This window comes from Balaenoptera physalus, assembly GCF_965194825.1.
Source record: "Balaenoptera physalus genome assembly, chromosome: 18".
Lineage (NCBI taxonomy): Eukaryota > Metazoa > Chordata > Mammalia > Artiodactyla > Balaenopteridae > Balaenoptera > Balaenoptera physalus.
The window spans coordinates 28,438,915-28,461,848 of NC_138899.1; the positions used below are offsets into that span (position 1 = coordinate 28,438,915).

The following is a 22,934-nucleotide window of genomic DNA, read 5'->3' on the forward strand; positions in this document are numbered from 1 at the left end:
AAGGAGCTGACTCATGTGATTGTAGAGGCTGAAGAGTTCCAAGATCTGAAGTTGGACAGCTGGAGACCCAAGAGCCAATAGTGTAGTTCCCGTCCATGTCTGAGGGCCTGAGAACCAGGAAAGCCGTTCCAGTTAGAAAGCTAGCATGCTCTAGGCCCAACAAGAACTGATATTTCTGTTTGAGTCTAAAAGTAGGAAAAGACTGAGGGTCCATCTCAACCAATCAGGCAGGAGGAGTGGCCTCTTACTTGAAAGAGGGCCAGTGTTTTGGTTCGATTCAGACCTTCGACTGATTGGATGAGGCCCACCCACAGTAGGGAAAGCAGTCTGCTTTACTCAATCGACAAACTCAGATGTTAATCTTACCCACAAACACCCTCCCAGACACACCTAGAATAGTATTTGACCAAATATTTGGGCACGCCATGACCCAGTCAGGTTGACACATAAAATGAACCATCACAGGATACAATGGTAGAGCAAAAAAAAAGGTGGCTGTGGAGGCGCTGGTCCTCAGGGAGGAGGTTTTTAAGCAAAGGAACAGCAAATCTAAAGACCCTGAGGGCCAAGGATGGCATTAGAAGGTCTCTAGACTTGTGGGATTCAGAAGCTAACACTTAACAGTTTATACTTCAGGATGTTCAGTTCTATGCTGAGACTGAGAAAAGAAATCACACATCCTGAAAAAGCCCTATACAGTTTACTCTTGTGCGCATATCCTTCAGCTTTTGTATCCTGTATGTGTAACTTGTGTTTCACCAGCTTTTCCCCCACCTGCTCCTGAAGGGCCTTTAGTTTTCCATAAAGTCCACCCAGTATAGTTATTTCTGAAAGTCCTTAGAGGAGAATGAAACTGTCCACATAGATCGGTGTTCCTCAACCAGGGATGCTTTTGTTCCCCAGGGGACGTTAGGCTACCAGCTAATAAGACATATTTAGTTTTCCCACCTGGAGGAGGTGCTACTAGCTTCTCTCCGGTAGAAACCAGGGATGCTGCTAAATTCTCTTCAATGCATAGGATGCCCCCATCACAGAGAATTATCTAATCCAAAAGATTCAATAGGCAAGTGCTGTCAGCCATCACTGGTACTTCTGGGGTGACCCAACAAGTCTAAACATGGAACCTCTTCTTATCTGATATCCCATGTCTGGGGTTTGTTTGGAGCTGCTCCACCAGAGCCCAGGACTACAGGCTTCCCCTCATTTGCTTTTGGGTGACTTTTACAGAAGAATTTCAGAAACGTTCATCACTGATACTTTATGCCATTGTGGTCTTCTTGCCTCTGACGTCCTCCTGTAGAGTCCATAGCCTTTGCTCGCAGAGGAGCTGCTTGGCCTGATTACCTGCAATTCCCACCAGCAATGTCTCCCAGTGTACACTGTTAAGATGTACAATAATTATTAGCCCTTCAAGGGCATGCATTCCTTAGCAGATTCTGTTCTAAATGTTTTACAGACATTATTTCATTAGGAAAACAGTGAGTGTTACTTATTTTACAAATAAAGCTATTAACACTGATAGAAGTCAAGTAGCTTTCCCAACTTGTACTGCTAATTAAAAAAACCAAAAAAACCAAAAAAAAACTGGAGTTTTAGGTTGGAACCAGTTCTGACCCCTAAACTGTGTTCTCAATCAATGAGCTAAACTGCATGAAACTCAGGTGACCAGACTCCATGGTTGACTGTGGCTTTGCCCTGTGTCCATAGTGAGACCCTTCTCACATTCCCTATTTTCTCACCCTAAAAGAGATCCAGCTTAACAAAACATGAGCAAATAATGCAAGTTTTGGGGAAAATAGGGAAAAAGTTTTCTGTGTAATACTTTAAAATATTTATTTAAACCACATTTGTTCTTTCCTCAAGGCCCCTTTCCAATCCAAGTATCTCTCCGTCTCCTTAACTCTATACCCATCTGCCAACAGACACACAATCCTTATCATTTCTTTTGTTGTACTGAACAATTCAGCTTTCACTCTCAGTTTGGAAACCCCAACAAGTAAAAAAAAAAAGGAAAGGAAAGAAAATCAGAAGTTAGCTGTTCCTTTCCACCTTAAAAAACATGTCATCTATTGTTTCCAAAGACTGCCTCTTGGGAGTTTCTGTGTCAGAACTTTTATGAAAGTCTTCATTCAAAAAAGAAAAAGAAAGAGAGAGAGAGAGAGAGAGAGAAGAGGAAGGAAGGAAGGAAGGGCGGGAGGAAGGGCGGGAGGAAGGGCGGGAGGAAGGAAGAAAATCCCTGCATAGGTTTGAGGGAATAGGGGGAGGTTCTATTGCTAAGAAAATAAAAATTCTCTGTCATTGGTAAGTACATAATTTAACCAGCCTCTGGGTTCGCTTTCAAGATTTGCTTTACTTGAGTGCAAGAGCCTTAAGTAATAATGGTAGTCATATGAGCTACTACTCATTATGTGCCAGGCATCAAGGTAGCTCATTCATTTAATAAAGGGGTTAGCAAACTACAGTCCAGAGGCCAAATCCGGTCCATTGCCTGTCTATGTATGGCGCACAAGCCATACATAAAAATAGCCTTTAAATTTTTAAATAGTTACATTTTAAATGGTATGCAGTTATTTACATACTATCCTCAGTTCTGCCTCTTGGCCAATCCCTGACTTAAATCAACCATTGTGCAAAGTAGAAACTGTCATTATCCCCATTTTATAGATGAGAATACTGAGGCTTAGAGTGGTTAAGTGATTTATCTAAGGGCACAGAAGTGGAAAGTGGCAAATCCAGGATTTCAACTTACATTTTCTCATTCCAAAGCCACCATTTCTAACCACCATAGTATCCAGTGATGTCCCTGTCCCCATGGCCTGGAGCCAAGAGCATGTATATTTTGATAAGGTGAAATATAGTTTGAAGCAAGAGGTGGGTTCTTGCTTCAACTCTGATCGGGCAACCCGCCATCATCCCGGTGCAGCACCACCAATGTGCTCCTCTGGAGGTGCGCACGGTGTGTGCTGCCGGACTCATCAGCATGTCACATAGGGTTCTGCACCCTGCGGAGAGAGAACCCCTTTCTCAGAAAGGTAGAAGAATCAAAGCAGCGCTCCTCGTGCCCTCAGGAGCACAAAGTCTCACAAAGTTCCTACTGAAACAGCCCCACAGCCCTCGCAGGATGCGGACATGACTCCATGAGCATCTGGGTTAGGAGATAAATGGATGAAGCCAAATCTCATGCTGTATTTGTAATTGTCCCTCTTTGCCGAGAGCTAAGGCTTTTTTTTTTTTTTTTAACTGGGTATCTTGTCTGCCTGTGAGAAGTCCTTTCTCAGGAAGTTCTCCAGTCTGTCATGCAACCTCCCCTCACCAGGTCCAGACACAACCACAGCACAGGGCTGGGCTGAAGGAGCTAAGCTTGGACCACTGTTTCCCTATAATGACTAGGGAAACATCAGGGCAATGTGACAAATGAACATGTATATCAAGAGAATATAATGATAGACTCCAGTGCTTTTTTTGTTTTTTTTTTTTGCTTTTTTCCTTTCCCTGTAGAGTTGAATAGAAAAATACATTTCCCACCAGAGGAAGCTCATTACAAAATAAGATTCATCCTCGAATATTCCTTTCTCCATAGTCACAAGGTTGTCCCAAAGAGGTGACCTAAAGTACTGCTCCTGATCTTGACTCTGGACTACCTGAGTTCAAACCCCAGCTCTGTGGCTCTGGAATAATTCAACCGTCTGTTTCCCTCCATGTAAAATGGGGACAGTAATAGTGCCTGCCTTATCCGTCATTGTACTGATCATAAATGTAAAGTGCTCAGAATCATGTACATATGGCACTAACTATGGTATTAAATGCATCCCACCCTCAAATACCTCACAGCTTCAATCTTTCAGGACAAAATAAGGCTTTCCCACAACTTTCACTTAGTGTTCAATTTCCATTATGTTCAATTATGTTTTTCTGAGACAGAAAAGTATACTAGGTTCTGTAAAATATATAGTAATAATCAATATGAGTTCTGAAAGAACATTACTTTAAAGCAAAAGTGTTTTAAAAAGAAATGTTTAGAAAGCATATTATGAAAAGAATCAGCTATTATAATGATATAAAGTTATATGCAATGCACTGTAATTTTTCATCTTTAGAAATTTCAAAGCAAGTTATATTTTGACATAAGCTCAATAAAGATCTCTCTCCTTTCCTCATGCTTTTTTCCAAATAATTATGGATTCTGGCTTCTTTTCTATTAGTGTAATTTTAAATATCAAGGTATAAAACATAAATAAAAAGATTGAGTTTCTTTGTTCTCTGGATTTTTGCTTTAAAGACAGAGAATAAGACTAAAGAGTTACAAGGATAGAATTTCACTTGCTACTACCTGGCTGAGAAAAGCCTGAACGTGCTGGTGTGATCGGGTGGTTCTACGGGCCACCCACTCAAACCAGACTAAAGAGAGCAAGAAGGGAAAGAAAAGAAGGAAAGAGACACTTGTCCTTTTGAGTCCCCCACTATCTACATGTTCTCTCTGTAGCCCTTCTCAATGGGCTAGGTCTTCTTCTTTTTTTTTTAAATTGAAGCATAGTTGATTTACAATGTTGTTGTTAGTTTCTGGTGTACAGCAAAGTGATTCACTTTTATAGATATATGTTCATTATATATTTCATTATATATATATTCATCATATACATATTCATTTTCATATTCTTTTCCATTATAGTTTATTACAAGATATTGAATATAGTTCCCTGTGCTATACAGTAGGTCTTTGTTGCTTATTTTATATATGGTAGTTTGTATCTGCTAATCCCAAACTCCTAGTTTATCCCTCTCCCGCTCTTTCCCCTTTGGTAACCATACGTTTGTTTTCTATGACTGTAAATTTGTTTCTGTTTTACAGATAAGTTCATTTGTATTATCTAGGTCTTCTTTTCCTTTACGTTTCAGCTCTATCTCCTAGCCAACTTAAAGTCCCTCTGTCTTATATTTTAGGACCTGAAGGTCTTATACTCTGAAAGATAAAAATGTTTAAATATAATTATTATAGCTCACTCTTGGAAACAGAGAGCCTTACCCACCCCCCAAATTAATCTCCAGTGGCAGAACTCTGGCGCGTGGCAGGCAGTGGGAAAGCTATTTTAGGGAAGGGGCACCCCTCAGATGACCGTGATGGCTTCCTTGGTCATCTATTCTGGTGAACACTGGGCTGGCTACAACCCCTGGGTTACTGAGAGGATGAAGCAATAGGAGAGAAAAAGAACTTTATTTTTTGCTTACCATACATAACGTGTTTCTTACTCCTCTAATGGGAGGTTTGAGAAGAGGGATGCTTCATCCAGGCAGTGACTGGGGATGAGCCAGAGCAGAGAGGGGGAGTTGATTATTACATAGCATGTATTTAGGTTCATTTTATTGTCAAGAACTTTGCGTCTATTGCATTAAAAAAGAAAAGAGAAACTTGCATCTTTTCTCTGTTTGCAGTTGTTGTATCTGGATAATGGTCATATAATTTTAAACTTATATTAAATTTTCATCTTTAATTTATTTTTCTATTTTATTTAACACAGTCAGATTTTTTTTTTAAATAAATTTACTTATTTATTTACTTTTGGCTGTGTTGGGTCTTCGTTTCTGTGCGAGGGCTCTCTCCAGTTGCGGTGAGCGGGGGCCACTCTTCATCACGGTGCGCAGGCCTCTCACTGTTGTGGCCTCTCCCGTTGCGGAGCACAGGCTCCAGATGCACGGGCTCAGTAGTTGTGGCTCACGGGCTCAGTCGCTCCGCGACATGTGGGATCTTCCCAGACCAGGGCTCGAACCCATGTCCCGTGCGTTGGCAGGCAGATTCTTAACCACTGAGCCACCAGGGAAGCCCCACAGTCAGATTTTTAAAAACAAAATCTGTAACCCATCACGTGCCCTTTCAAGGATTCTGCTTAAGGAAGAATACAAACCTTGATGTATTTTAAAAACTTTACTATACATTAAAATACAGATTTTTTTATAGAAGTATAGTTGCTTTACAATATTATGTCAGTTTATACTGTACAGCAAAGTGAATCAACTATACGTATACATATATCCCCTCTTTTTTGGATTTCCTTCTCATTTAGGTCACCACAGAGCACTGAGTAGAGTTCCCTGTGCTATACAGTAGGTTCTCATTAGTTATCTATTTTATGCATAGTATCAATAGTGTATATATGTTAATCCCAATCTCCCAATTCATCCTACCCCACCCTTTCCCCTTGGTATCCATACATTTGTTCTCTACGTTTGTGTCTCTATTTCTGCTTTGTAAATAAGATCGTCTATACCAATTTTTTCAGATTCCACATATATGCATTAATATACGATATTTGTTTTTCTCTTTCTGACTTACTTCACTCTGTATGATAGTCTCTAGGTCCATCCATGTCTCTACAAATGACCCAATTTCATTCCTTTTTATGGCTAAGTAATATTCCATTGTATATATGTACCACATCTTCTTTATCCATTCCTCTGTTGATGGACATTTAGGTTGCTTCCATGTCCTGGCTATTGTAAATAGTGCTGCAGTGAACATTAGGGTGCATGTGTCTTTTTGAATTATGTTTTTTTTCTGGGTATATGCCCAAGACCTGGCTCCACCCAACTGCCTGCAGGCTCCAGTGCTGAACGCCCCACACTAAACAACAAGCAAGACAGGAACACAAGCTTGCCCATCCACAGACAGGCTGCCTAAAGTCGTACTAAGCCCACAGACACCCCAAAACACACCACTTGATGCAGCCCTGCCCATCAGAAGGACAAGATCCAGCTCCACTCACCAGAACGCAGGCACCAGTCCCACCCACCAGGAAGCCTACACAAGCCACTGGACTAACCTCTCCCACTGGGGGCAGACACCAGAAGCAAGAGGAACTACAACCCTGCAGCCTGCGGAAAGGAGACCTCAAACACAGTAAGTTAGACAAAATGAAAAGACAGAGAAATATGTTGCAGACAAAGGAACAAGATAAAAACCCACAAGATCAAATAAATAAAGAAGAAATAAGCAAGCTACCTGAAAAAGAATTCAGAGTAATGATAGTAAAGATGATCCAAATCTTGGAAACAGAATGGAGAAAATACAAGAAATGTTTAACAAGGACCTAAAAGAACTAAAGAGCAAACAAACAATGAGGAACAACACAATAAATGAAATCAAAAATTCTCTAGAAGGAATCAATAGCAGAATAACTGAGGCAGACGAACAGATATGTGACCTGGAAGATAAAATAGTGGAAATAACTACTGCAGAGCAGAATAAAGAAAAAAGAATGAAAAGATTTGAGGACAGTCTCAGAGACCTCTGGGACAACGTTAAACGCACCAACATTCGAATTATAGGGGTCCCAGAAGAAGAAGAGAAAAAGAAAGGGTTTGAGAAAATATTTGAAGAGATTATAGTCGAAAATTTCCCTAACATGGGAAAGGAAATAGTCAATCAAGTCCAGGAAGCACAGAGAGTCCCATACAGGATAAACCTAAAATATAGATTTGTTTGAAAAGAATATAAAGCTGAAAGTGTGTCTATGATTAACAATGTTTTAGGGGGAAAAAAAAACTTATTTCAAGGCCATTAAACATTAAATACTTTTTTCTTGTAAATTCTTTAGGTACTCAACTTTCCCTCTTAACAAGAGAAATAAAAACAGAAATATTTTGTAAAAACACTGTGACATTATGAACCAAGGCATTCAATAGCCATAGTTAAATAGATAGCTCACAACTTTGACCCTTTTGAGCAAAATAAAGCTTTCAAAAAAATGTTATCTAGCGTCACATTAATTGCATTTTCCCTAAGATACAAAAATATGTGTGGTGTATAAAATACCTCACAATGCTAAATGTGAGCTCTGGGAAGATATTACTTTAAATCAATGTGGCAATCCAGAGTGTGGCTGCAGGACTAGCAACAGCTGGTCACAGCTGAAGATTCCGATCTTCCCAAAGCCAACGCCTGGAGAACTAGGAGGGCAGTCATCAGCAAGAGGGAGGTGTCTCAGAACAAGAGACCCAGCCTGTGTGGTGAGATTTGGGGATGCCGCCAGGACCTTTTTAGGTAGGAGTGAGTTTGGCAATAGCAAGGAGTGATCCTGCAGGTGGAGAGATGTACCAGGAATATTAGTAACAGGATTGGAATCTAATTTCCATAAATGGAAATTATGGTTCCCAGAAGGAGGCCAAAACCTAGTTTCCGATACTGGGTCAAAAAGTAATATTGGATGACAACAAGGATGACCTTGTAACCCAGACCCTCTGAAATTCTTCCTCAACAAGGTTAAGGTAAGTCTTAGAAATATGAGTGGAGTTGGATTGCAAGTAACAATTAGTGGCCTCAGTTACAAGAAGAGGCAGATGTCGTGTTGAAAACTTGTTAAAATCTGATGGTGAAAACTTAGATGAAAGTGTAATTCTAATTATCACTGGGGAATGGGAAAGCTGGTGTTGGGTGGGGAGTTTCTTAGAATGAGCAGAATTGAGATAAGAAAGGAAGGGAGGGAAAGGGCATTCCAGGTGGAATGACTAACATGTTAAGTTGCTGTTGAGGAAGAACAAGTTTCATTACGTGGTTTATAAGGGGTGAGAAGAGAGATGAGTAGAAGGAGCATGGGCCCAAATACTGATAGGCCTGGGGTACCATTTTGAGGAATTTGAGGAAGTTGTACTTGAGGAATGATGAGTAAGCAAAGGGTTGAGAGGAGAAATTTGTGGAATCAGAATGGGCCCAATAATGACATGTTTTGGATGCCATTTTGAGAAACTTAAACTTTATTCTATAGGCACTGGTTGGCATTAAATATTCAAGAGGGGACTAATTGGATTTAACTCTTTTTTGGAAGATAACTTTGGAGATGGTGTGAGGAATTTGCATTCTGCTACAGGCGAGAAATAATAAGCTCTCAAACTAGGGCTGCAGTAGCATGAATTATTTGAAGAAACACGGCTTTTAGAAAATATGCATCATTTGGTGAAAGTTTGAATATGGAGATAAATCAAAACAGTTAAAATTCAGGGAGAAAAACATCTGTTCGCAAATTCTGCCCCAGAATTTCCCAGGTGCTGTGATGTACCACTGAGACTGAGATTAGTAGCTCTTGGGAGGGACTTGAGCATGTCCATGTTGAACAATGGTTTAGGAACAGTAAGTACATACGTCTCTCAGGGTCTGACAAATCACGTAGATAGAAAAGACGTGGGGAGAAATTTCTTGACCTAGCTAGAGGTTACATTGCTGTGTTTTATTTGTGATATTACTGAAATGTTTACTTACTATTTATACACTTTTCTCTATGTATTTTTAGCTTCAGTTAAAGACGTAAAATGGGTAGAGTATTAAATAACAAAATAAGAATTTAAATTAATATTTAATTTAATGTAAGAATGTTAACAATATTTGATTCTATTAATGAAAGGAAAGATATTTATATGGAAAATGGTATCTTATGAATATTTAGAATTCATCTCCTTTTCAAGTATTGTTTGAATATTTTCAAACATTAATTTTATATAAGGCCATCGTGAAACTATCAATAAACTGCCTCTTTAATCCCCTCAAAAAAGAAAATATGAAAAACATATTCTTTCACTTCAATACAAAATGAAACTAGAAGTTAATAACAAAAATAAATGTATAATTTTAAATGGTTTTGTTTTTAAAAATGAAAAGTTAGTGAGTTAAGTATTCAATGCAAGAAGTTGCAAAAGGGAAAACAAAGATATGTTAAGGGGAAGACAGTTATCAGTGAATTTAGAAACAGAAAAAAGAAAAGGAAGAAAGATCTATGTAAATGAAATAGTGTTTTTATAGTTATCTGTTCCTGCATTAACATAAATGGCTTGGCAGAGTTTCACCAAATTAAAAAGTACGTAGTCTCCAAATAATATGCAACACCAAGAATTAACCCTATGTTAAAGTACAGACTTCGGGTGATGATGAGGTGTAAATGTAGGTTCCTCACTTGTAAAAGATGTATAAAAATTTAAAAGCATGTAGTTTACATGGCACTCACAAAATTAAATTGGGTGCCATATTGAGCACTTCACTGTGCCAGGCATTCACTCCTCAGAGCACTTGAGATACAATGGGGTGCAAGAGGCCCATGTGACTACAGATTAGAAAAGAAATGCTTTGAGTATTAAGGTACCATGGAAAGACACAGCAAATAGTGGTGCAGAGAGGCACAAGGGCACTTTTTGGTGGTGATAAAAATGTTCTATATCCTGATTGTGCTGGTGGTTACACAACTGCATACAGTTGTCAAAACTCCTCAAATTTGCACTTAAAATAGGTAAATCTTATTCAATATAAATTGTTCCTCAATAAAACCAATTTTTATGTGTCTACTTAAAAGGATAGTTTCTGTAACAATGGATTTTTTCCTATATGCCAAATAGCTAAATAAATTATGGTATATCTTTTAGTCACTGAAATTTTATCAGCCCAAACTGAGATTTTTTTTTTTTTGAAGAATTTTAGTTGGAAAGGTGAAAAAACAAACAAAATAATGCCTATAAAACATGGTCCCAGTTTTTAGGGAAAAAAGTCAAATATGTATATATAGATGTGTGTGTGTGTGTGTATTTGTATGTGTATGTATACATACATATACACACACACATATATATATATATATATATATATACACACATATTTGAAGGAAGGAAAAACAAAAGCAGCATTAATAGTTCTTGCCCAGTGTGACAGTATGAACGTTGATTATAATTTTTTTTATTTGTTTTTCTATGTCTTTCCAACTTTATATAATGTACTTGTAGTACTATGTTAAGCAGAAATAAATGAACACAATTGTTAAAAAGCTTTTCGAGAACATCTAGATTACAAAATGAAAATAAAATGCGTTAGAATGCTATACAATTCTCTCCACGCACCAGCCCTGACCTTTGGTCTCCCTCTCACTCCCTCAGAAATTGTGTCCCTTCTCTGTTGACTGGACTCTCTCTCAGGCTTCCAAGCCTTCATGTGTACTCTTTGCTTTTGTGGGGAAATGCTTGTTCTCACACCTTATCCATCTCAGGCTTTCCTGTCCCCCTTTAAGAGCCACCTCGAATGTTCCCTCTGTGCTTCCTCCACAGAATTTTCCACTTCCAACTCTTAGCCGCACTGTCACACTACACCAAAGAGGATCATGTGTGCCTTTTTCTGTATTAATTAGAATGGGCCAGGCTGCATGTGATAATAACAAATAACCCCCAAATCTCAGTGGTTCAACACAGCAAAATCTTGCATCTCCCACATGTTTCATGTCCCACGTGAATTTTCAGGAAGCTCTGCTATACAGTCTCTCAGGAACTCAGGATGGAAGTCCACCATCCTGTAGCTGTACCCAGTGGCACAGACAACACCAAAGACCCACAAGTGACCACAATCCAGAAGTGACACGTATCACTACTGCCCACATTTCATGACCTGTAAGGTGACTGGGAACTTTGGGAAAATACACGGTGAGCTTTACTGTCTCTACCACACCCCCATCACTCAATGAGTTCTCAAAAGATAGGGACTGTTCTGTGTTCAACTTTGTATTTCCTGCATAGAATGCAAGGCCTGGCTTTTGGCAGATTAGTAGATGCTTGATAACCCCTTGATGAATGAATATATGAATGAAGGAGTGCTGTGTGGTTTTAAAAACAATGTATAAGGACGTTTAGTGTCCCTGCCTGAGAGAAGCCTAAATCTGGCAAGAAATAGTAAACATTAGCACATAACTAAGCATTGATCTATATGGTACAGAACCCAACTTTAATAGATGGAGATCTACTGATCTATTGATTTAACTGTACACTTCAGAGAGAATAAGTAGAATTTGGACAAAGGGAAAAAGGGACGTTTTGAGGAAGGAGTAATTAAATAGGTAAAGAGAGAAAGGTAACAATGGTCATAGTAAACCTGTGTTTTGTTGGGAAATGACTATGGTATGCTGAATAATGACACCCCCTCCCCCAACAAAGATGTCCATTTTGTAACTCCCAGAATCTGTGAATGTGACCATGAATGGCAAAAGAGACTTTGCAGATGTGCAGATGTGTATAAGTTAAGGATCCTGAGATGGGGAGAGTATCCTGGTTTATACAGATGGGCCCAATGATGTCATCACAAGGGTCCTTGGAAAAGGAGGGCAGGATTTCAGAGTAAGTAGTAGATGGGACGACAGAAGCATGAGTTGGGAGTGACATAAGGAAGGGCCAAGGAACACAGGCAGCCTGTGGAAGCTGAAAAGGCAAAGCAGTGGATCACTCCACAAAGCCTCCAGAAGGAACAATCTGACTTTAGCTTAGTGAGACTGACTTCACAGACTTCTGACCTCCAGAACTGTAAGAAAATAAATCTGCATTGTTCTAAGCTACTAAGTGTGTGGTAATGTGTTATGGCAGCCACGGAAAATTAATTCACTGACCAATCTGGCTAGCTGATACAAGGTTGCTCCAAAAATAGAATTAAATTATATAGGTTGGATTAAGAAAGACCTGTACAAAGAACAAAACCAATGAGAACAGAAAGAAAAATAAGCATTGTGGCACACAAGTTGGCACTGGGTCCTTGGTGCACTCCCAGGTGTTCCTCTATTTAATTCTTCTACCAAGCTGCAGGGAGGGTGGCATCTCCATTTTGTAAATGAAAAGATGGAGGTTCTGAGAGGTTAGGTCACTTACCTAATGATCACATGAGTAATAAGTGGAGGATTCAAGATTTGAACTCAAGTCTGTCTGACTCAAGACAAGATAGAAAACAACAAGACTTTATATTCACATCAGTGTAATATAAATAAATATGGCGTATAAAATTATTTTCTAAGCACTATTTCAACTGATCATTATAATAATCCTGTGAGGGAGTCAGAGCAGGTTTTATTGATTTTGCAGATGATCAAACCAAGATTAAAGTTAATGAGTTGTGCAAGGTCACAGGCTGTAAAGTGGCCAAGCTCAGAGCCACTACTGTAAAGTGAAGGAGATCTGTATGCAGGTGCTAACTGTAACACACTGTGGCTGTAAGATTCTTGTTTCTGGAACAGCCAGCTAGTGTAACTTCTGAGTACAAGGTGATGGCAATTCTTTCAAGGAAGAATTGGTAGGACTTGGTGACAAAGCATAGTACAAAATGCTGGAGAACAGAATAAAGAGATCTCTCAACTGACACAAGAGAGAAGGTATTCTAGTTGAAATACATTTCAGGTATTGATCTTGACCTGACACATAAGAGGCACCTCATGAATATCTGTTGAATCAATTGAAATGTCCATTAAGAAGTTGCATAATCAGAATTTGGGAGGGAGAGGCAGGCTTGACCCATAGTTTTAAGAATCATAAGGATAGAAATGGAAGTTAATGTCATAAAGATGGATGAGCTTTCTGAGAGAGTAGCTATAGAAAAGACAGTCTGCCTCACCAGGTAGCATGATTCCCCGGGTTTGAAAAGTCCTGTGTGTTCTAGAGACCCCCTATTAAAATGTAGAGCAGCTGGTAAGCTGACAGGGCTTTAACCAGTATCAGCCAACACCTCAGAGAGACTTTGCTTCCCACTATAATAGGCTACTTAACAGTGTTAGGGTAGAGAAAGAAGCTTCTGGGAAGTTAGGGTGTGAGTTGTGAAAGAAACCTGAATGAGATGTGAATGTGAAGAAAACAAACCAAAGTAATTTCTCAGTTCTGCCTAGGACAGGCGTGCTCTTAAGTATAAGAATACCAAGTAATTTTATCAGAATTTTTATGATAACTACTATTCTGGTTTATTTTAGTCAGCATTCAGTTCTCCTCAGAGTGTCAACTATATCTTTAAAAAGGAATGACTTCCTTTTTATGGCTTAGTAATATTCCATTGTATATATGTGCCACATCTTCTTTATCCATTCATCCATCGATGGGCGTTTAGGTTGTTTCCATGACCTGGCTACTGTAAATAGTGCTGCAGTGAACATTGTGGTACATGACTCATTTTGAATTATGGTTTTCTCAGGGTATATGCCCAGTAGTGGGATTGCGGGTCATATGGTAGTTCTATTTTTAGTTCTTTAGGGAAACTCCATACTGTTTGTAGAGACATGGATAGACCTAGAGTCTGTCATACAGAGTAAAGTAAGTCAGAAAGAGAAAAACAACATATTAACGCATATATGTGGAATCTAGAAAAATGGTACAGATGAACCTATTTGCAGATCAGGAATAGAGATGCAGACGTAGAAAACGGACGTGTGGACACGGTTGTGGGGGAAGCAGGGGTGGGATGGACTGGGAGATTGGGATGGACATATATACACGACCATGTGTAAAACAGATGGCTAGTGGGAACCTGCTGTGTAGTGCGGGGAGCTCAGCTCGGTGCCCTGTGGTGACCTAGATGGGTGGGATGGGGGGGAGGGTGGGAGGGAGGCCCAAGAGGGAGGGGATACGTTTATATGTGTGGCTGATTCACTTCATTGTACAGCAGAAATTAACATTGGAAAACAATTATACCTCAATTAAAAAAAAAAAAAAAAAAGGAACGAATTCTTTAGCTCTTCAAGATGAACAGAGAATTTGAGTTCCTTCCATCTTGGAAGTGAATTCTGGGTCCAGCCTTGCCTACTGCTTGAAAATAAGAGAAGTCACCATGTGCCCGTTCATGTACCTTGTATACATCACTACAACTCTTGTTACAACCTGTCCTACATGCATGAAGACCATGCTTACTTACAAAGGCCAAGGCTCTGGTTGCACAACTGGTAGGGGTGAAGTCAGGACAAAGGTGTTGAATTCCAAAGTCCCAGGAATCCTCTCCCTGAAGGGTGTGGGCTTTTTATATTTTTTAATAAGTTGAGGTCCAGCTATAAAGAGAAAATGAGAGAAATAAGAGACTAGAATACATTTCTATACCCGCCAGCATCTGCTATCCAGCCTAGCACATCATAGGTGCCTATTTATTTGTTGAATTGAATAGGTAAACTTCTGGGCAACTTCAAGCCCTTCCAAACTCTGCTGTGATAATAACAGATCTACAAAAATGGTTTGGTTAATGAAATCTTGAGCACAAATTCTCATTCTGACAAAATCCACAAATGTATCACTCTGTAGTCCCTTTTGAATCGATTTATAAGAACACCTTGCCCTACAGATTATCTTGCAGCCTCAGTGGAATTTAAGGATTTGGTTATTATTTTTATTTATTTTCTGTAGAGTTCAGAAAATATGTATGTATTTAGTGTGAACAAAATATCTGCTCTTTGCTCTAAGCAGTTACAGCCTCAGCTAGGAAAAGAAAATATATCAGGCCCCAGATACAATACCCACAGGAGTGGCTAAATGTCAGAGGTGCAGGCCTAATTATTATTTATTTATTTTTCTGGCTCCGCTGTGGGAAACTTGGGTCTCAGTTCCTCCGAGTCTCAGAATCACAATCTTCAGGAAGAGATTCAGCCACGCCTCTCGTCCTAATCCCTAACTTAGCTCAGGAAACCAATAAGCTACAAAAGGACACGCCAGGATGTTTTCCTAACCCTCAGTAGAGACTCACAGGCAAGAGTGTTATTCACCCCTGTGTCCCTCCTTACATCCTCCCTGGGGTTAATACATCTGACAAGGTGTCAATATATCCCCAAATATGTTCTTCATTTTAATATAAAAATGATAATACTCTATCCCTGAATCAAAACAGAGATGTTTGAAACTCACTGATGCTGGGAAGGGTATTGTCGACAAAAGAGAAGAAACAAATTTTAAGGAGTCACAGCAGTTGAAAAGTGATTTTCTCTCAGGTAACATTTCTCAAGCAGGAAAAAAAAGGTTTAATTCCTATGCAGAATTCCAAAAAAGAATACAAAAAGAACACTTAAAAGCTTCCTAGCAATGATCTCAAAGCCATAAAAGAGACGTTGTGTACAAGACCCTAGGAAAAGAATAGAATTTATATTTCAATATTCGTCATTTAAAAGAGATGCTGTTTTTAAAATAATGAACCACTGACATTTGAATGTTGGCACAATGTGCTAAAAATGCACTCTGAATATTTGAGAGAAAAAGATGATTGGGAAGGCTACACTTTCCCCTTAATGCAAAAACGTATGTGCTTTTAAAATAAACTTGTATTTTAATTTTTAAAATTTATTTCTAGTTTGTCTAGATTTTGTTTTATGAGTCATTTCACTTTTGCAATATTTTGAAACCCTTCTTTTTAAAAACCAGGTGGTCAACTGTTTTAGAATGAAAAAATTCAAAGGAAAACTTTAAGCTTTAAACCTCAAATCTATAAAGTTCAGTAGACTTTTTTGCAACTCAAAGAGTGTGGCATTATATGATAGTCACCCTTCAAGTTCCTAACTTTAGGAAAACTGTATTATTATGTGATCCTATACGCTATCACACACACACACGCACACACACACACACACACACACAGCCATACACAGTTCCAACTTCTATTATAGTCTATGTATATATATATATGAATATATCCAACTACTCTTACCTGTAATCCAGATTTTCTTTCTGACAAATGTCTTTAATAAAGTCTTGGAAACTATATGTGGTAACAGGGATACTGAGCTGTGATAAAAGTAGTTTTAGTCAGAAGGAAATTACCCAAAATTATTTCTTTCCATTTGCATTACTAACCTGCAAATTTGCTATCTGTCTGTACATGATCAAGAAATCTAATTTTGGTCAGGTGATTATCAACCTGGTGTTAAATCAAAATTGCATATTTGGGAAGGGGGAGAGATGTTACAATTATGTTCAAGAACAATTATAATACAAGCTTTCTATGTATGGACAATCAGATTATACTTTGACCAAGGTTTTGCTTAACAGATTTTTAAAAACATTTCTTTACTTGTTTTTGTGTTCTATTTAAAAGAGAGAGACAGCATGTTGTTTTTATCCAAGATCTCACTGTACAAAGAAGTCAACAACTAACTTGGTCAATTGCTTAGGAAAAGAAATCAATGCAGCAAAGTAACACAAACTTCTATTTTTAGTCACTAGGGGCCACATCCAAAATGTAGACAGAAATAAACATGTAATTAAACATATTGATGTTGCAGTCACAAAATAAATTAAAAATTCCGGGAGGGCTTGGTCCATCTCTCAGTGTGTGTGATCATTTTTAGCAGAGGTACAAATGCTGTTGTATATTTGATGCAGAAGGAGAAACATGTGTTAGTATAATAATAACAGCTTTTCATTTCTCCTTTGTGAGAGAAAAATCTTAAGTGACTTCTCCCTGTTACTTTGGGTAATGAAGCAATCCTGGAATGTTCGGGGGGAGAATATAGCACAACATGTTAAGGAAATGTGGATGGCACTGATGTTCCGTCAGATGCGCTAAAAATAGCTCCGTACTAGGAATTCCTTTTTTATCAAACAACACGGGGGTCAGTTTCTCATCCTATGAACACCGGTGGACTCTGTGGGAAACAGCCTACCCTTTTTATTTTTAAAGCCGATTTTATGCCTTATCTGGAAATCTGAACAAAAAGTCCTGCTAAGTTAGGCGATACACAGCATCTTCTCTACTTGAAATAGAGAATATGGCTGTGATAAGTATGATCTAATATATTTTGAAGAAAACCAAATAGTCACATAGGAAAAGTTTATTTATAGTGTCCTGGAGGAAAGAGGAAATAATTTCAAAACTTAAATAATTTGCGGGAAAAACTAGTCACAAATCTTATCACAGATGATCTAGTAAAAATATTCCCTTTTTCTTGCACAGAGAAGATTATAATCATGACTTAGGTTAAAAGAAAATCGGGAGTTGTATCTGATAAAATAAGATGAAATCTGATAAAACCTGATTTTATCTGACAAAATCTCTAGGGCAGGAAACTGGCTGCCTTATCAATTCTAAATGAAAAAAATGGCTCTCAAGCTGTAGACCATAAAATTAAGCAAAAACATTTTGCATGTGAGAAGAGAATTTCTTAGACTTAGTCCAAAGGCAGATCTATTGTCACTCATAGATTTATCAGTGATGAAATTAGATATACTAGAATCTTTCTCCCACTGGTAACATTTGCAGTCAGCATGAATGGTTTTTGTCAGTGTAGAGTTTCCAACTGCTGGTATAATAGCTTCCTCCTATCAAATGATAGCACAAAACATAGAAAAGTATATTCTTCTTTGTGGGGAAGGGTTTTAATTCTGAAACATAGTTTATAATAATATTCTGAGCGATTACTAAATTTGGTTTTCAAATTGAAAAAGGAATTTATCATTCATTATTATTTAATGAACCTTTCAGAGACTAGAAATACAATTATTCTTCATTGTGGGTCAGTATTTATTTTAAAAATACTAGAAACTGAAGAATAGTAACAATAATTTAATTTCATCATATACTATTATATTCTAGGATCTTTTCTAAGTATTTCCTATTATTAACTCATCAAACCATGACAAAGTAGGTACAATGAGTATTGTCATTTTACAGAAAAGGAAACTGAGGTGACCTGTCCAAGCTTACAGGAAGAGTTCTGTGGCAAAGTCAAGCTTTGGAACCAGAAGGTTTGACTCTAACATCCATGCTCCTAACTATTGTACTGGTTTACCTATGACTTTTTAAAAAGATAATGAATTCCTCATTTTTCTACCTTGCTAGTGAGATCATATATTTGCTGCAAAGCAACAGTTGTCAATTTTCTTCTTCAAAATATTTCAATTGAGTGCATATCCTGTGTTCCTATTCTTTTATTTTATGACTCTGTGTTTTTTAATTGGACATGATTTTAAAAATTGTACTTTCTTTTTTTTTTGGCCACACTGTGCAGCTTGCAGGATCTTAGTTCCCTGACCAGGGATCGAACCCGGGGCCCTGGCAGTGAGAGTGCTGAGTTCTAACCACTGGACCGCCAGGGAATTCCCTAAAAAATTGTATTTTTTTAATCCAAAGAAAAAAAGTTACGGAGTGAATTACTGGGATCACTAATATTTGTATTATTTTCAATTTTTTGTAATGTGGTTGTCTTTCATAATAGGATTTTAAAGGTTGTAAGCCCAGAATTTTGTGCTAAAGAATGAGAAGAAAACTCAACTCCTTGCCATTTCCAGTTTCCACAAGTTTACTTCTTTTTATACCACTCATTCCTGTCCTAATCAGAATTTTTAAAGGACTTTTGATTACAAACGATTCACAAAGGGGACTCCTGCATTTTTCCTATTCCCTGAATAGATAAAGGATTTGTAGGTGGGGACAGACAGGAAAAAATACAGTCTGTGGAATCTTGCCTAGGCTTGCTGATGAGGAGGAGAAAGGGAGCTCTTACAGCTAAAACTAGTAACTGTGGTTTCTCCAAAAATGGAAGAACCTTCTGTCAATAATCACAGTGGGCAAGTATCTAGTTAGACCACCATGGAAGATGGACGTGGGGTAGTAACAAGTTAAATATAGAGACTTGATTTCAGCAGCATTTTGGGTACTTTGTAATCATTAAATTGTGCACAATTCAGCCATCTAAGTTAGAGCATAATCCAGTAAAAATTATACATGTCATTGTTGTCCTTTTCTGCTGCAAATTTGTGTGTGGGGGGGAGAGAGAGGGGAATATGTTTGTGTTACATTATGATGTAAAAAGTGTTGCAAACAGTTCCCATTTTCAATAGATAAGCTATAATTTTTTGGTGTTTGTTATTTAAATTCAGCAGACAATAGCTTTAGTAAGTGTATGAATAGACAGTGCCCTTTAGAGCATGATAGATATGACTAGTAGAGGTTTTTTCTCTCTGAGGCTAATCTGCAGCAACTGCAAAACAAGTTTTTCTGCATTCACTCCATTCGATAAATTTGAAAACATCCCATTCCCTTATTCACTGGTGCATGTCCCAAACTGTTGATACCAGTTTTGTTATCGTGCCACTTGGAGCAACCTTTCAGGTAGAATAAATGGCGAGGTCCTTAAAGGTACCTGTTTTGCCAGAGTCATGTGCACCCATTACTGGGATGTTCTGCTCATGTTCTGAGTCTCCCTCAAATGCTGGGAGTTTGGATCATGTAGCAAAATGACAGAAGAGCCCACTGTCCACTGTGGCCTTGAACAGACCTGTTCCATTCCCGGTAGTAGAGCATTCTTATTCAAGCCTGAGGGGATGGACCGGCGTCCAGTTGACACCCATCTCCCCCTGTCCTGCCTTGGCAGGGTTTGCAGTACACTAGTGGTTGCAGCCGGGGTTGCTAATTCCACTCCATGGACACCTGTCTCTGGCATACCATGGGAGTTTGATGGCTTTGGCAATTCCAATATGTGCCACAGTTGTTTCTAAGAGGAGAGGACTCTTCATCAACTTAGCAGAAGTGTTATGAAAGGGTGAACGATAGGCGTGTACAGTTATGGTAGCCTCTGTGGGGCATCCAGAGACAAATGATAAAAATGAAGAAAGATAAACCCTATGGTGGAAGTACATGGGAACCTTACTTTGGGATAGTTCACATACATTTTAATGATTCTAACTTTTAAATTTACTTTTCCAAGGCTGTCATTCTTCTCAAGGCTCAAAACTAACACTGAGAAGCAGGATTTGGGGACATTTCTTCAGGAAGCATGTATTAAGCTCTTCTGTGTGACAGGCACTGGAGTAAGGAAGGTAGAAAGACAGCTGCTGTCCAGGAAAGTACAGCCTAGTGAAATGTCAGAAAATTAAACTGACTTCAGGAGAGCAAATTAAGTTTCTCGCTTAACAGCCATGACAATAATGTATGGATAAATTTAATAATCAATAAGGGATATAATTTTAGGTAATTTTTCAAACCCAGCTAGAAGTAGAACATCACTGACCCAATACTGAAATGAAGCCAAAGGCTAACTGCAGAATCACTGATTTTTATTTTTTAATCAGCTAATACTTCAGGGTTACAGCTTTCTGATATTATTAAACAAGAGCCTAATCCTTAAAAACATGCTTTGTCTGAGAGTTAGTATTAGGCATGAATGAAAGGATGTTTTTAAAGAAAAAAATGAGAAATCAAAATATAGATTTATGATATATAATCATATAGATACACACAATCTAGGAATGTGTGTATGAATGTATGTGAGTACATACGCATTCCTTCATCATAAAGACGATGTTAGGGTCTAACAAGATAATAATAGACGAATTCCTAGTTAATATGATTACATTCATTTCTCAGACAACTCATGGAAATACTGTCTTTTAATTTAAAAAACATTATTTATGAATATGTAGATCGTTTTTGACGTTCAATTAAAAAATTACTTTTAGTTGTTAAAAAATAAATAACCATGTTTTACAATAGGCAGGCTTACCTACTCAGGGTTAAAATTCCACACACTTTCGTAAAGTACCACAAGCTCGATTTCTGAAGTTGGTCAGTATCTGGGAAGAAGTCTACTCACTGTCACACAATATGCACATGCAGGAGGGGGCGAGTGGGGGGAGAGTGAGGCTGCTCAAAGCACAGGCCAGGCACACTCATTTCTAGGTTCAGCCATAGGCGACCCCTCTGGGACACTCAGATCCAGTGGGGCAGTGCTCCAGCCCAGGTGAGCCTGCTGCCTCCGCCATAGCTGCCCCCAAAATCTGGCCTGGAAGTGCCCCCAAAGTGCTGTGAAAGCCCTTCTGGAAGTGGGTTGAGCTGGTGTCTGCCAAGCAACAGCTGTCAGGAGATTGGTGGTCTACCTGACTGGGATTTACATGGATCATATCCAAACTTCCCATGAGCATCCAAGGCCAAGGCTTGGTCTGTGCCCTGAAGCGCCCCAGAGGACCCAGAGCCGTGGCAATGACCTCCAGCGTGTGTTGGCGTGCCAGCTGTCATTGTGTGGTCTCCAAGTGGCTTGTGGTCTGATGTGCACAGTTTCACAGAGACTGAAGCCTTTGGGGCTGGAAACAGCTTAGGATCACACTGCAGAACCAGTGCAGGGGTTGCCCACGGCAAGATCTCTTTGTTCATCCCTCAGTTAACCAGGGAAAGAGACATCACTCCCTCTCCTCAAAGCACAGTTTCCATTGGGACCTGATGTGGTAACTCTTGTCCTGCACTTAGCATTTTACATTAAAATTGCTCAGTCCCATATAAAGGACAGCCTTCTGAATGGGAAAAAATATTTTGAAATGATATGACTGATAACGGGTTAATATTCCAACATATATAAACAGTTTATACAACTCAACAGCAAAAAACAAACAAGCCAATTAAAAAATGGGCAGAAGACCTGAATAGACATTTTTTCAAAGAAGACATTCAGATGGCCAACAGGGACATGAAAAGATGCTCGGCATCACTAATCATCAGGGAAATGCAAATCAAAACCACAATGAGATGTCACCTCACACCTGTCAGAATGGCCGTCATCAAAAAGACCACAAATAACAAATGCTGGAGAGGGTGTGGAGAAAAGGGAACCCTCATGCACTGTTGGTGGGAATGTAAATTGGTGCAGCCACTGTGGAGAACAGTATGGAGGTTTCTCAAAAAACTAAAAATAGAACTACCATATGATCCAGCAGTTCCACTCTTGGGTATATATCCAAAAAAATAAAAAAGTAAAAACACTAATTAGAAAAGATACATGCACCCCAAAGTTCATAGAAGCATTATTTACAATAGCCAAGATATGGAAGCAACCTAAGTGTCCATCGACAGATGAATGGAAAAAGAAGATGTGGTATATATACACAATGGAATGCTACTCAGCCATAGAAAAGAATGAAATTTTGCCATGGACTTGGAGGGTATTATGCTTAGTGAAATCAGTCAGACAGAGAAAGACAAATATTGTATGATATCACTTATATAGGGAATCTAAAAAATAAAACAAACAAATATATAGCAAAACAAAAACAGACTGACAGGTATGGAAAACAAAACTAGTGGTTACCAGTCGGGAGAGGGAAGTAAGGAGGGGCAAGATAGGGGTATGGGGTATGGGGTTAAGAGATACAAACTACTATGTATAAAATAGATAAGCAACAAGGTTATATTGTATAGCACAGGGAATTATAGCCATTAT

The 22,934-nt window shown here is 38.6% G+C and overlaps 1 protein-coding gene across 1 annotated transcript in view; it reads right to left on the reverse strand.

Moving 5' to 3' along the window:
- Window positions 1-22,934, reverse strand: part of LOC309647473 (uncharacterized protein) — a 112,487-nt gene that overhangs the window by 45,417 nt on the left and 44,136 nt on the right. The window contains exon 2 of the mRNA XM_082434907.1: window positions 14,669-14,798. Within this exon, the coding sequence (XP_082291033.1) occupies window positions 14,669-14,798 (130 nt within the window). The remainder of the gene's footprint in view (window positions 1-14,668; window positions 14,799-22,934) is intronic.